The sequence below is a fragment of the Spathaspora passalidarum genome (genome assembly GCF_000223485.1).
Source record: "Spathaspora passalidarum NRRL Y-27907 unplaced genomic scaffold SPAPAscaffold_8, whole genome shotgun sequence".
Taxonomy (NCBI): Eukaryota; Fungi; Ascomycota; class Pichiomycetes; order Serinales; family Debaryomycetaceae; genus Spathaspora; species Spathaspora passalidarum.
Window position 1 is genome coordinate 67,660 of NW_006767432.1, and position 12,505 is coordinate 80,164.

At 35.2% G+C, this 12,505-nt stretch overlaps 7 protein-coding genes across 7 annotated transcripts; 2 read left to right on the forward strand and 5 right to left on the reverse strand. All coding sequences in view use genetic code 12, as the record gives it.

Annotated features, from left to right (window-relative positions):
* Positions 1-3: 3 nt before the first annotated feature.
* Positions 4-554, reverse strand: SPAPADRAFT_63490 (uncharacterized protein; the record flags this gene model as incomplete). The annotated part of the gene is made up of 1 exon (XM_007377574.1): positions 4-554. One exon carries the CDS (start codon positions 342-344, stop codon positions 183-185), a length of 162 nt encoding a protein of 53 aa, XP_007377636.1.
* A 673-nt stretch (positions 555-1,227) lies between these two features.
* Positions 1,228-2,308, forward strand: SPAPADRAFT_63491 (uncharacterized protein; the record flags this gene model as incomplete). Its single annotated transcript, XM_007377575.1, has 3 exons — positions 1,228-1,507; positions 1,589-1,751; positions 1,789-2,308. 3 exons carry the CDS (start codon positions 1,228-1,230, stop codon positions 2,306-2,308), a joined length of 963 nt encoding a protein of 320 aa, XP_007377637.1.
* A 44-nt stretch (positions 2,309-2,352) lies between these two features.
* On the forward strand, positions 2,353-2,715 carry SPAPADRAFT_57384 (La RNA-binding domain-containing protein; the record flags this gene model as incomplete). The annotated part of the gene is made up of 1 exon (XM_007377576.1): positions 2,353-2,715. One exon carries the CDS (start codon positions 2,353-2,355, stop codon positions 2,713-2,715), a length of 363 nt encoding a protein of 120 aa, XP_007377638.1.
* A 382-nt stretch (positions 2,716-3,097) lies between these two features.
* Positions 3,098-5,310, reverse strand: SPAPADRAFT_63492 (uncharacterized protein; the record flags this gene model as incomplete). The annotated part of the gene is made up of 1 exon (XM_007377577.1): positions 3,098-5,310. The coding sequence occupies one exon, from the start codon at positions 5,066-5,068 to the stop codon at positions 3,224-3,226; it is 1,845 nt and encodes a 614-aa protein (XP_007377639.1).
* Positions 5,311-5,818: 508 nt separating this feature from the next.
* On the reverse strand, positions 5,819-6,955 carry SPAPADRAFT_63493 (uncharacterized protein; the record flags this gene model as incomplete). The annotated part of the gene is made up of 1 exon (XM_007377578.1): positions 5,819-6,955. One exon carries the CDS (start codon positions 6,928-6,930, stop codon positions 6,367-6,369), a length of 564 nt encoding a protein of 187 aa, XP_007377640.1.
* A 337-nt stretch (positions 6,956-7,292) lies between these two features.
* On the reverse strand, positions 7,293-8,133 carry SPAPADRAFT_63495 (uncharacterized protein; the record flags this gene model as incomplete). The annotated part of the gene is made up of 1 exon (XM_007377579.1): positions 7,293-8,133. A coding segment is annotated over one exon (557 nt), but the record flags the coding sequence as incomplete, so codon positions are not given.
* Positions 8,134-8,972: 839 nt separating this feature from the next.
* Positions 8,973-10,751, reverse strand: SPAPADRAFT_52731 (uncharacterized protein; the record flags this gene model as incomplete). The annotated part of the gene is made up of 1 exon (XM_007377580.1): positions 8,973-10,751. The coding sequence occupies one exon, from the start codon at positions 10,749-10,751 to the stop codon at positions 8,973-8,975; it is 1,779 nt and encodes a 592-aa protein (XP_007377642.1).
* Positions 10,752-12,505: the final 1,754 nt, after the last annotated feature.

Here is a 12,505-nt window from a genome sequence, read left to right on the forward strand (position 1 = left end):
TCTATTTGGTAGACTAAACTAACGATTTATAAATAAAACAAAATATCCTCTAGACTACTTTATTACGATTATATAGCACATCACGTTACGACCTTGCCCAGCGTACTAAAGAGGTATTAAAAAGACAGAGAAAGAAAACGCGCAATACTGGTACCAAAAATACTCACTTGGTGTATAATAAGTCATGACACCCCGCTCTTTGCACTCTCTCGACCATAAATTGCTTGACCTATTAACTGCTTTGTATATGTTAACAAGTATGAAACAGATTCAACAATTGCTCTGAAATTACCACATCTATATAGTTGAGCAATAGTTGCGCAAATGTTTGCAAAGGAACGCATCTCGTTTACGTCAAGGTGACGCGACGCGACATTACTAGAAGTTAGACATATTTCTCTATAGTAGCAATGACCCCAAAAAAGGTCAAATATCTATTCTAAATTGGTTTCCCCTTACTCGTTTAGCGTTTAGGTTTGCAACGTTCTTTGCTTCAAACGTTTTTTTTCTTATCTAGATGCTTAAATGGAACATACGACAATGTAGAAAAAAGCGCAGTAGTTAAAAAAATTAAGTTGCCAAATTTTCTTTTCGTTGAAATTATCAGAAAATCATTGGATGAAGCAGCTAAGCTACTCATATTATAGATATCCATAAGTTATAGAAGCTCTGAAGAAACAAAAGAACGAACTTAAGTACAAGATAGTTCGTATCTACCAACATATTTGCCATTTCAACCATTCAGAGGAAATACCTTTATATAACAGTTAAACTTTAACTTTCAATTAGTATCACAGTCATCAAAAGCATAGAATCTCCATAGTTGTTGAAACAGAACCTCAAAATCAACTTACTTAAATAACTACACAAATACAAACAGCAGCAAATTACCTCAGTTTGCCCCAAAGACGCTTTTTCTACATACGCTTCAATTTTGACAACCAAAAAAAAAAAAAAAATTTTTTTTAACAAAGAAAAAAATTTATATTTGAAAAATTTTCTTCTAACAAAAAATTTTAATAGTGAGAGAAAAATTTTCCTACTGTCATTTAAAACCTTTTTAAACAGACGAGAGTTGATTTTATTCTTTGAAGCCAGGATTCATAACTAGTTTCTCAACCCATTTCATAATTATTAATTTACGGAACCACATCATCCTATTATCAATTTTTAGCTTCCTCCCATTCATTACACTAGTGTCTTTTTTTTTAAAGTTTTTTATCCATTATGACATCGCCCGTTTCATACGCTAATGCTGCAGCTAATGGAGCCATCTCCACTGTGGACATTGACACCAAATCCAAGCAAGAAGTCGAAGCAGTTACTGAATCGCTTGCCAACACCAGTGTTGAAGACAGTTCAGCCACCACTGAAGAATCCACTGAAGTTAAGGAAGAAACTGATGATACCACCAAAGAATCCGACTCAGTCTCAAGTTCGCCATCCAAGGAAAAGGCTCCAAAAAAGAACCTTCTCCCTGCACCTGTACCTGCCAAGTCTGCATGGGGTACCACTTCTACCACTACTGCTGTTACTTTGAAGGAAGTTGTTGATGAACAAAGAGGACCTATACTGAATGAACAACAAGGACAACAAAAGTTCATTAAACCAATTACAAATAGATGGGTTCCTATTAATGCCAAGGTAATATTACCTAATACCAGAGGCAAGTCTCAACAACAACCAAGAAGAAAAAAGTCTGCCAATGCTTCTCAAAAGACCAATGCCAAGAAGCAAGGTAAGGATGGAAAGTCTAAAGAAGGTTCAAACAGTCCTGCCACCAAAAAGGAAGAAATTGCATCTTCTGCATCAAGTGATACCGATGCTAGTGTTGAAGAATCAGTTAGTTCTGAGGCCAAGGAAGAATCTCAAGACGAACAAGCTCAACCGGCTCAATCACAACAACAAAGCACGACCAACAGTCCGCCATTTAACCAAAACTACCAAAAGTTCAACCAACAAAAGCCTTATAGACGTTACAACAACCAACAACAACAACAACAACAACCAAATGGAGGTAACTACAACGGACAATATCAAAAGAGATACAGTAACCCAGATCAACAACAACAACAACAACAACAACAACAAGCTCCACAACAACCGCAACAACCAGTATTCCCAAACCCACAATCTTCTCAACAAGTTCCAGGTTTCTTCCACCCTCAACCATTTGTTCCTCAACCTCCATTCCAAAACTTTAACAACCGCCAATTCAGGCCGCAACAACACCAAAATGGCCAATACCGTGGGAACAGAAATTACCGTGGCAACAACTATCGTAACGGTAACCAACAACCACCAGTGATGCCATACATTCCATATGGAATTGCTCCATACCCACAACAACCAATGGTTCAAATCCCACCACCAATTTCACCAAAACAAGAACCTCAACAAGCATTAATTCAACAACTTGACTATTACTTCTCGTTAGAAAACTTGATTAGAGATGTCTATTTGAGAAAGAATATGGATGGTGAAGGATGGGTTAGCCTTCTGTTAATTTTAGAATTCAAAAGAGTTAAAATCATCATCAACAGCATTCAAAACGAAGTTGAAGGCGATGTTGATGCTATCATTTTGGATGCCGTTAAACAATGTAACAATCTAGAAATCAAGTACAGTGGAGAAGAATCCAGTGCCAAGTTAGAAGACGTTCAATTGAGAGTCAAGGAAAACTACGAACAATGGTTATTGCCAGCTGAGAAGTAGGGTACCCTTCTTCCATCGCCAACTTCTAATAAATTTTGCATTAATGATTTGTATTTAGTTTTGACGTTGATTTTGATTTAGTTTTATTTTGTTGCTTATTTATTCTTGGTGATATCTTTATTCCCCCGGAACGTTTTAGAAAAATCTTATTAAAAATATGAAAAATTTGAAAAAAAAATATATATATATATTACCCTGAAAGCTTCTAGCTTTTGACCTATACCTTCGGGTTATTATCCAATTGTTTATTTGGTGTTTGCATATAGTATTAAAAGACCGTTTTTTTCCAAATGACATTTAATAAAACTTTTTTTTTTTTATAATTATGATATATAGCAAAATGTATAAAGGAAGATTATAACAATATTGCTGTAGACTTTATAGTAATATAAATTATTCAACATTAAAGAAACTAAAAAACCTAAAACTAACCTATAAAAAAGACAATCTCGTAAAATGCTAATAAACAATATGGTCAAAAAAAAAATTTAACATCCATAATTAAGCCTTACACATAATCAAATCTTCCAAAACTTCTTCTTGAAACTCCATTAATATCCCACATCAAGATCCCGGCATCTTGACATCCAATCATAATCTTCGAATCATTTGTGCTATGAGGATCACAAAATTCAATCCCCAGTAATTCCATCTCACCATGGATATGATTGGTACATTGTTGATACGAATCATCACAATAGTTTGAATAAATATATGAATCCAGACGAGTTGACATACTTGGTGCGATTCCAGGTGGTGCGCTAGCCCAATCCATGCTATTGTATACTGATTCTAAATGAGCCGCAACGTCAGGATTAGTATCGAAATCTTCTATAGTTTGACTAATTGATGGACGGGCTGATGAAGTTGGAGATACATGTTCAATAGAGGTACCTTCCAATTCAATTGGACCCGATTCATTCCATTGGGGATAGTTGAGTTTTGGAGGCGGATTATATTGCATAGGTGCTGGTGGAGGTGGGGGAGGAATATAACTAAATTCCTTAAATAATCTAGGGCTAACATTAGTCAAGTAATCATAATCGTAAACTATTGGAGCCGTGAAGGAATCGGAAGTTTGCGGATATACCGCAACTGGGAATTTCTGACGGGGTTTAACATCGGCTTCATCAGGTTCAGTAATATCTTCTTTATGCATGACATCTTGAGATTTCTTCTTGAGTGCTCTTTCTTCACGCCTCTTGATTAAATGTGGATTCTTAATTGTGGCTTGATAATCACCAAATTGGTCTAATGCAACTGGAACGACAATAACTTGGTGATCATCAACATTGTCATAATCCAAATTCCTTAAATCAATCAAATGTACTCTTCCGACATGTTCCAGAATGATCAATAAATCATTCATATCATTTGCTGGTGAGAATTTACAAACTCTAAATGCTCCTGACTGATGTCCTGGTCTGGTAGATTTAATATCAATTAATCTTGATTTCAAATTACGGATATCGTAAATTTGACAAGTACCATCTTGGAAAACAGTACTGAATAAATAACCATTTGGGTGATAACTTACCCCAAATCCGCTTTCATGTCCTGATTTTATGGTTTTAATGATTGGTTTCGGTTGATGCGGATCTATCAAGAAAATAGAGCTCGAATCACCAGTTGCAGTCAATATTTTATCGGTTCTAGGGTTTTGCACAACATTGTTAAGGCAGGTGTTAATTTCACAGTTAATTTTGCATGTGACTTTGATGTTACCGTTATTATTGATATCAAGACCATACAAATGCGTATCATTATTACAAACATATGACTGATATGAATTAGTGCTAGAAGGATAGATTGTAACGTCATTATTTATCATTTCACCTAATTTAACCGTTTTGGATGTATGTGTTTTGGGGCTATAGAACGAAAATAACCCCTTTGCGATTCGCCTGGCGGGAATATTTGTGTTAGTTGAGGTTAAATTATCTAAATTCAAGGAGAACAACTTTGATGAGGAGGTTAGCAAACCACCAGTGACTATTATATCATCATGGTGACTAAAACAACGTGGATAATAGTTGAGTTTAATATAATTCTTGGTAGTTTCTTTATTCAAATCATACGAGTAAATGGAGTCATCTCTTGTATAATAAACCAAATCTTCCACCTCGTTAAACTTAAGCAAGTCTCGCAACTGCCAGTGGTTAACCGATGGCCTGATGTGGGGGATATATATCGGGTTTGGCTTAAGATATTCATACAGATGATAGTAATTCTGGAAACATTTGTTATACTGTTGACTACTATTGATGAACTTGCTTTTCTTTTTGGAAACGGATGAATTGGAGAAATTGTTGATGGTCTTTAGTTTGTTGGGGTGTGAAACGTCTATCGTCATGATAGGCGCTTATATAATATGTGTATATTTAAAAGGGGAGCGATAATGCAATTCAAAATGAAACTGGCCAGATTTAAAACAACAAAACAAAAAAAAAAGATTTCCTGATAAAGGTGGGGGTAATATCAGGGTTGAAACTGGCGTTATAGGGTGATGAATGATGTATCTGTTTGGTAGATGTATTAGTCTATTAGAAATACCTGCTATTGAAACTTGTTTTGTTGTATAGCGTGTTATTAGTGAAAAGATTCTGAAAAAGAAACCAGGAAAGAGAGGAGTGAGTTTTTAAATTTTTGTAGATCGACATTTTTCTATGACCAACATTATGTGCTAATGCTAAATTGCCCTCATATTAAAAAATAAATTAAAATTTCTTAGCTACAAAAAAAAAAAAATAAAAACTTAATTTAAGAATCATCCAAAAAAATTAAAATCGTGCAAAGACAAGTCGGAAAGGGAGGAGGGAGTGGGGTGCACCTAAGCTGCTAGTGCCAAATTTGACTTTTGGAATGCTTAATTATTTCCTACACTCTAATTAAATATGCTTGCAAAAAAAAAGTATATATTCTATACCAAGGGTCTGAATAAAACATTGTGTCAGCTTATAGGGGGTCCAATATTCACCTTTGGCTAGTGGTCATTTGTAGTTGCGTTGAAAGGTTGCATCTATAATGATCCTGCACATTGTATCTTATTGTTCCATTACGTCAGGCTTTTTCTTTTTTTTTTTGTTATGGGAGGTTTTTGTTTGTGATACTCTTCGCTCTAGCTCTTGTGCAGATTTCGTTCCTACCGGAGTCAATAAATAAAACACGATTACGTATGACCTACAAAGTACTTGAACGTACAGATCTGGAACTAGAGATGATTAATAATGATCATGATATTTTTTTCGGAGAATAGTTGTGAACCCCTTGCATTCGGAATGGTCGGTGGTGGTTTTTTCCTGTGAATGAGTGGAAAATTGCCTGAGGATTATTTTGCAATTGAAAAATTGCCCCAAACCACCACTCGTATGTGATAGCACTCAACAAAAAAAAATGACTAGGTTGGGGCTGCATGCAGGAATTGGAACAAAATGATAATTAAGCTAAAAAAAAATGAGATGACTTTATTGTTTGGTTGGCATGATTTTCCTGTGGGGGACGGATTTTGTGCCACACAGAAATCACTCCATACATTTTAGACTGTTATACATTACTACAAAAAATATATACATCATGAGTCAAAGAACGGTGGAAAAATCGAGTCACTCATGACTAGATGAAACGAGCAGTTGTCATTACAGATGGTCGCGTTCAGTTATTTTCCGTTGGAGTACTTTCACTCTCGTTTTCTCCTCGGTTAATCTTAATGTTTACCACATCATCATCATCATCCTTTTCAACCTCTAACTTGGGTAAACTAATAGTTAATCCGTCTTTGCCATGCTCAGCAACAATAGAATCAACACTCACTGGTTTTTCAAATTGATAATTGCTGGAGAAACTACTTGCAAAACTCGAAGTGTTGCCCTTGTCTTCTTGATCCATCTTTTGTTCAATTGAAATTTTCAAGGAGTTTTCATTCTTGTTAAAATCGAGCTTCACATTCTTATCTGCAAGATTTGCATCTTTAATATTAACCACGTATTTATCCTTCTCTTCTGTAGTCTGGAAATAATCATTCATTGACTTGTTGTCAAACCAGTTGATATCAAAATCCCGTGCAAGTGGATCCCGGAATATTTCGGGGAGTCGGAAGAATGAATCTTTGTATCGTGGTACAAGAGGCAATGGTAAGCGTGGATCATACCAGGTACGATACCCGCGAACACGAGGAATTAAAGCCTTGGGAATATTAGCAGCAGTTCTTCTAAGCATAGTGTTTATTAACAGAGTTCTTTGTAGTTTTGATGTTCAAACAACAGTAGCAAGTTCGTAGAGGTCTACTTTCTTTTATACGTTACTAAAAATCTTGATGCGCTACCAAGGATACTCTAAAGAACATTCGAGAGTTTTCTATGAAATAGGGGAAGCAAATGATTTTCCCCCCGATCTAACCGAGTCGCCATTGCATTAGGTTGTTATGAACTATGAATGTTATAAGTGGGCGGTTATACCCTGATGTGGTGCGTTATTAGAATTTATTTTATTGGGATGATTTTTTAGATTATCGAGACAATAGAATCGTTATGGAACATTCGGTTTACAACCATAATGTTCCGAACACGGCCAACTTTAATGCCACATAAATATAACTCTAATAAAATCTATTTCTATAATAATCTATAAAACTAAGTCTAATAATAAACGGTAGCACCTTTGTAGTAATATGCAGATGGGACAACCGTGACTTTTGTTTCAATTGAAGTAGTAGGAGAAGAATAGTAAATACTACTTGAATTGGTGTATCCTCTAGAAGAAGTGGTACTTGTGGAAGTTGAATTCGTGTAGTGTGTTGAATAACTATAGGTACTAGTGGTTCGTGCAGTGGTGTAAGTGGTTATATCAGCATAAGTGTAAGTATAAGTATAATAATCAGTGCGGGTCTCAACCTTATCTTCAGATTTTTTATGTTCTGTTGTTTGTTTAGTTTGAGACGAAATGCTGGAACTAGACTTGATTGGTTCACCAGTAGTGATTGTGGTTGTTTCAGTTACAGTTTTGATTGAAACAGGGGCATAAATAGTGGTGGTAAAAGCATTGCAGATTGGGCTTGGAAAGGATGTAGGGTTTGCTGGAATAGCTGTAGTAATTTCACTATGAGTAATAGCTTCTTCAATGGTACTATGAGTACTTGCTTCACTAGTAATATGGGTGATTTCGGAGTAGGTGTTAGCAGCAGCAGCAGTAGTAGTAGTAGTAGTGTAGATGTGAGTTTCAGTATTGGTATGAGTTTCAGTACTAGTTGATGAAGAATTGGTCCAAACACTAGATGTATTGAAATATCTATGATAGTTTGGGAAAATTACTGTGGTTGATACAGTCTTGTAGTCAGTTTCATAGGAAGTTTCTTCTCCAAAGACTAAAGTAACGATAAAGAATAAGGCAAGGTATCCGATCATTGTTGTTTGTTGTTGTGATGATATAAAACTGAATTAGATCAATTCAATTGAAATATTGTCTCATTTATATACTTTTTTTGCAACTAGGATTCTAGTCAAACTTGAGTTTGGTTCAGCCATGTATATTGAAAGTGGCTGCTAAACCAAAAGAAAAGAAACGATTCTAATTTTGGATTTACGTAAAATGCGCCGCGCGCGCGATTTAAAAATTCCCGCATAAAACAATGTATGGAACAAAGTTTCTTTTCATGATCCTTGAAATGCAACGAGATTCTTGAAAAGAACAATGGTTAATCGATGATGTAATTATTATTAGATAAAACTAAAGTTATCGTATATGTGTGTTCTTTTTGTTGCATTGATGTATCAACTTTGCAATCTGGAAACCTTTCTCTGACGTAATTAATATCGAAGATAGGTCTACTGTAGTGTAGAAAATCTAAGTTTTGGCAAAAGCCATGTATCTATTTTTAGTTACCTTGATCCGTTCACTTTTACACTACCTCAGTCAGGTACTCAATGATGAAATGTCTATTTTGGAAAGCTTAAAGCTAAATGTCCAAGCTCATATCATTTTAGACTTTAACCCTTGTAGTTGGAATACAAGAGATTTTCTAATAACTAGGTGTATCAACTATCAACAATTCAAATCTACTAAGGTTGTTTCTATGTTCGGGTAAGAGAAACAAATGAATAGTTCCTTCAAAGTGCGATTCTATTCACAAATTGCTTTGCCTAAAACTTGAAATAATCTACAAAGGCTCTTCTAAAGAGATATTCATTTAATAGATACAACTATAAATAAGGAGAATGCGATATATTTAAGGAAAATTTATGTTACTAACAATCATCATCATCTTAGTTTATAAAAGACAACTGTGGTGGATCAGCGCTAGCAACTGGGGTTTCTAATGGTTCATTGTCATCGAAAGACAAAATTGGTGGATCAGCGCTAGCAACTGGGGTTTCTAATGGTTTATTGTCATCGAAAGACAAAATTGGTGGGTCATCTATAATTGGTGTCCCTATAGATTCATCTGAATCAGTAGGAGTTTCTTCTAAGACGGATGTAGTTGGTGTTTCCAAAGAAGGAATATCGACCCAAGTTGAGGTGCTATCCCATGTGGTGGAGTCACTCCAGGTAGTGGAGTCATCCCAAGTGGTGGAGTCACTCCAGGTAGTAGAATCATCCCAAGTGGTGGAATCACTCCAGGTGGTAGAATCATCCCAAGTGGTAGAATCACTCCAGGTGGTAGAATCATCCCAAGTGGTAGAATCACTCCAGGTATCTGTGTCAGTCCAAGAAGTAGTTTCTGATTCAGACCAAGTAGTAGTATCGTCCCAGGAAGTAGTTTCCGTATCATACCAAGTGGTAACAGTTTCATAATCTGTTGAAGTATGATGACAGGTATAGGTATCCGTAGTATAAGTTTTGTACCAAATAGTGGTGGTTGCATCAACATAAGTAACAGTACAGATATATGAATGATAGTATATGAAAGTTGCCACATCAGTAGTACATGTCTCTGTAAATGTGACATAATCTTCGGTATAAGTATAAGTATAAGTATAGCAATCACATGGTTTCTTTTTATAGACCACATCACCACCATTAGTAGGACATGTAGTTTCGGTTTTGGTAACAGTAACAGTCTTTGTTGGGGCATTTTTGAAAACTGTAGTGGTTACTGTTTCGGCATCACAGTTTGAAGACTTGTCTTTGTCTTTATTCTTATCAGTATATACTTGCTTGTCGGCACAGTAGCACAAGTCATATGGTGCATTTGGACATGGACCATTGTATTTAATCGAATTATAATCGTCAGCAGTATACGAACCAGCATAAGTTACTTTTTCAAACTTGGACTCATCATAACCTTTTCCAATATAAACCAAAATCAGACTGTTGTAATAGTACAACTGCAAGGCTCCTAAGTAAGTGTCATAGGTATATGAATATAATTTGCTAAAAGATCCAATAGTACTATCATCACCAAAACCACTAAAGGAAAGACCAAGTGGAGTTTCATCGAAAAGCACATGGGAGTTATTAGTCAAATGGATAGTTTGGGGAGTATAGGCAAACTTTTCATTAATGTACAATTCAGAACTATCCAATACGATACAACCTGTTCCACTATAGTAGGAATAAATACCATCAATGGAGTTTCTGTAACAAATAGAACCTTCATTTTCAGTATTACCGCCAGTTGTAGATATACTTGGATAATGGGAATCATAGAATTGAACATGTCCGTAATTGTGAAATTGGGAAGTTGCAATTGAAATGTCTCCATCAGTCAAGAAAATATTCCCATAATTGTTAAATGAATAATACAGCAAGTCAAATTTACCATCATAAAGATCAGCAGAAAAGGTTCCATAGTTGGTGAAGTAATCACCACTAAGATTGATTTTAGTGGAATAAGAAGAAGGTGAGCGTGCAGTGATTGAACCATTATTATAGATGTTGCCATCAATTTCAACTGATTTCACATCAACAAGGTCATAATGAGCTGGAGAAAAAACATCAAGAAACTCACCTGAGGTTATGGCTTCCCTAACGGTGGTATCTGTGGTAATTTGTTGACCAAAGATTGGCGAAAACAAAAAGCAGAAAAAAATAAAGTAAAGCATTGTTGAATGTGTCTGTATGCTTATAGAAGTAAACGGAAAGAGATTGATCAAAAGGAGTTTATCATCATTTAAATAGTTGATTTTCTTTTGATCAAGATAATTCGCAGCCGTAATGGCAAAAATAGCTTGACCAAAAGAAAATTTGGCAACTGCTAAATTTGGAAATACGTAAAAAGACACAGAAATATTTTTTAATTCAACCCCACAATAGCATAGCCGTTTTCTTCTACATTCATCATTAGAGGCTTTTTTTAAAAATAATTAGTATAACTTGCTTTATAAAATTATAAGCTGGTATCGTAACTGAGTTATAATAATCCAAAAATGGAAATGTTATTGTTTTTATCCAGGTCGAAATTAGAAACAACAACGGTATTTTTTTGAGGCTGAGTATCAAATAAGCATGTCTCGGTTGAGGTGAACATAGCGACAACTAGTTGTCAGAATACGCCTGTGCAATAAACAAGGAACTTGCAAGTGTTTAACTGATATCCCGGTAAACTGACTACATAGGACCATCAAACGTTTGATTGCAAGCTCCGTAAGTGAATTGCAGGTTGTTTGTTTTTTTTAGCCAGGTAGCTGAATTTAGTATCGAGTATCGAATAACCTGCTGGGTTCAGCCTATATATAGGTTCAATCATATAATCTCTAACTGGGCTTAAAACTACTTTAGTTAAGTTCCTTGCTGCCTCTACAAGAAAATTAATTAATTTCTTCAAGTCACTAGAAGAATCTAAAAGGTCTATTTTCCTGGGTAGAATCTTATCATTGGAAACTTCAAGAAAAAACCCAAATATGATAGAAAACTGTATCATTTAGGGATGAAAAAGATAATTACGATCAATTCTTTCCTGTGGTATTAAATATTTTCGTAATTGAGAATGTTTAGAATATGTGCTCAACCGGGACAGAGTATTCTAATTTTAGATTATTCAAAGAGGGGAATTACAAATGATTATATACTAAAAATACAGAGTGGAGACATTTAGAAATTGCTTTATTGACAACTTATTAACTCAGCGCAAATAACCCGTCTATTTTTAAACCAAGACAGCGAACCCCTCTTAACATATGGAAAGAGAAGTATACATGATAACGCCCATTGTAATCTAAGTTTACGCTAGTTAAAGTATACTAATGAAAAACTTGGTAAATAGAATAGTATTGAGCCATGTATTTGCAAATCTAGATCCACAACCAATTCGGAGCCGAAATAAGATAGAAAGGCAAATGAGCATGCCATATCTTCTCATCCGTTAGCAAACCACGTGAAGCAATCTTCTCGTTTAAAGTTATTAACCGAATAAGCAGACGTGCATAACAACGTCTAGACTTTTTCCGATAATCTTAATTGACTCACCTATTCAAGTTGTCTAGTAGTTAGACCCAGGAAACAGATTAAAGTAAGGATTGAAAGTGTAGCTTTTTCAAACAAAAAATTGTTTTTTTTTTTTGCAAAATATCGGCTAAAACTACGGGTATTAAAAATTGTGAACGTTGTCATGGAACACACTGTTAAAAACTAATTTGCAAAGGCAAACCCCCCATGGAAGTTCTAGAATTTAGATTTACGCAAGTTATGAGCAAATTCCTATCTCGACAGGGGCTACAAAATGTTATGGCTTTGTATGCTTATCCCTAAAATTCATCATAGCAAGCATCCAAAGATAGCAGTCAAATTGATAAGGAATTTTAAAGAAGGTTCAAGAGATAAAATAAACGCGCATACACAAAATTGAAAGAGGAGTAAA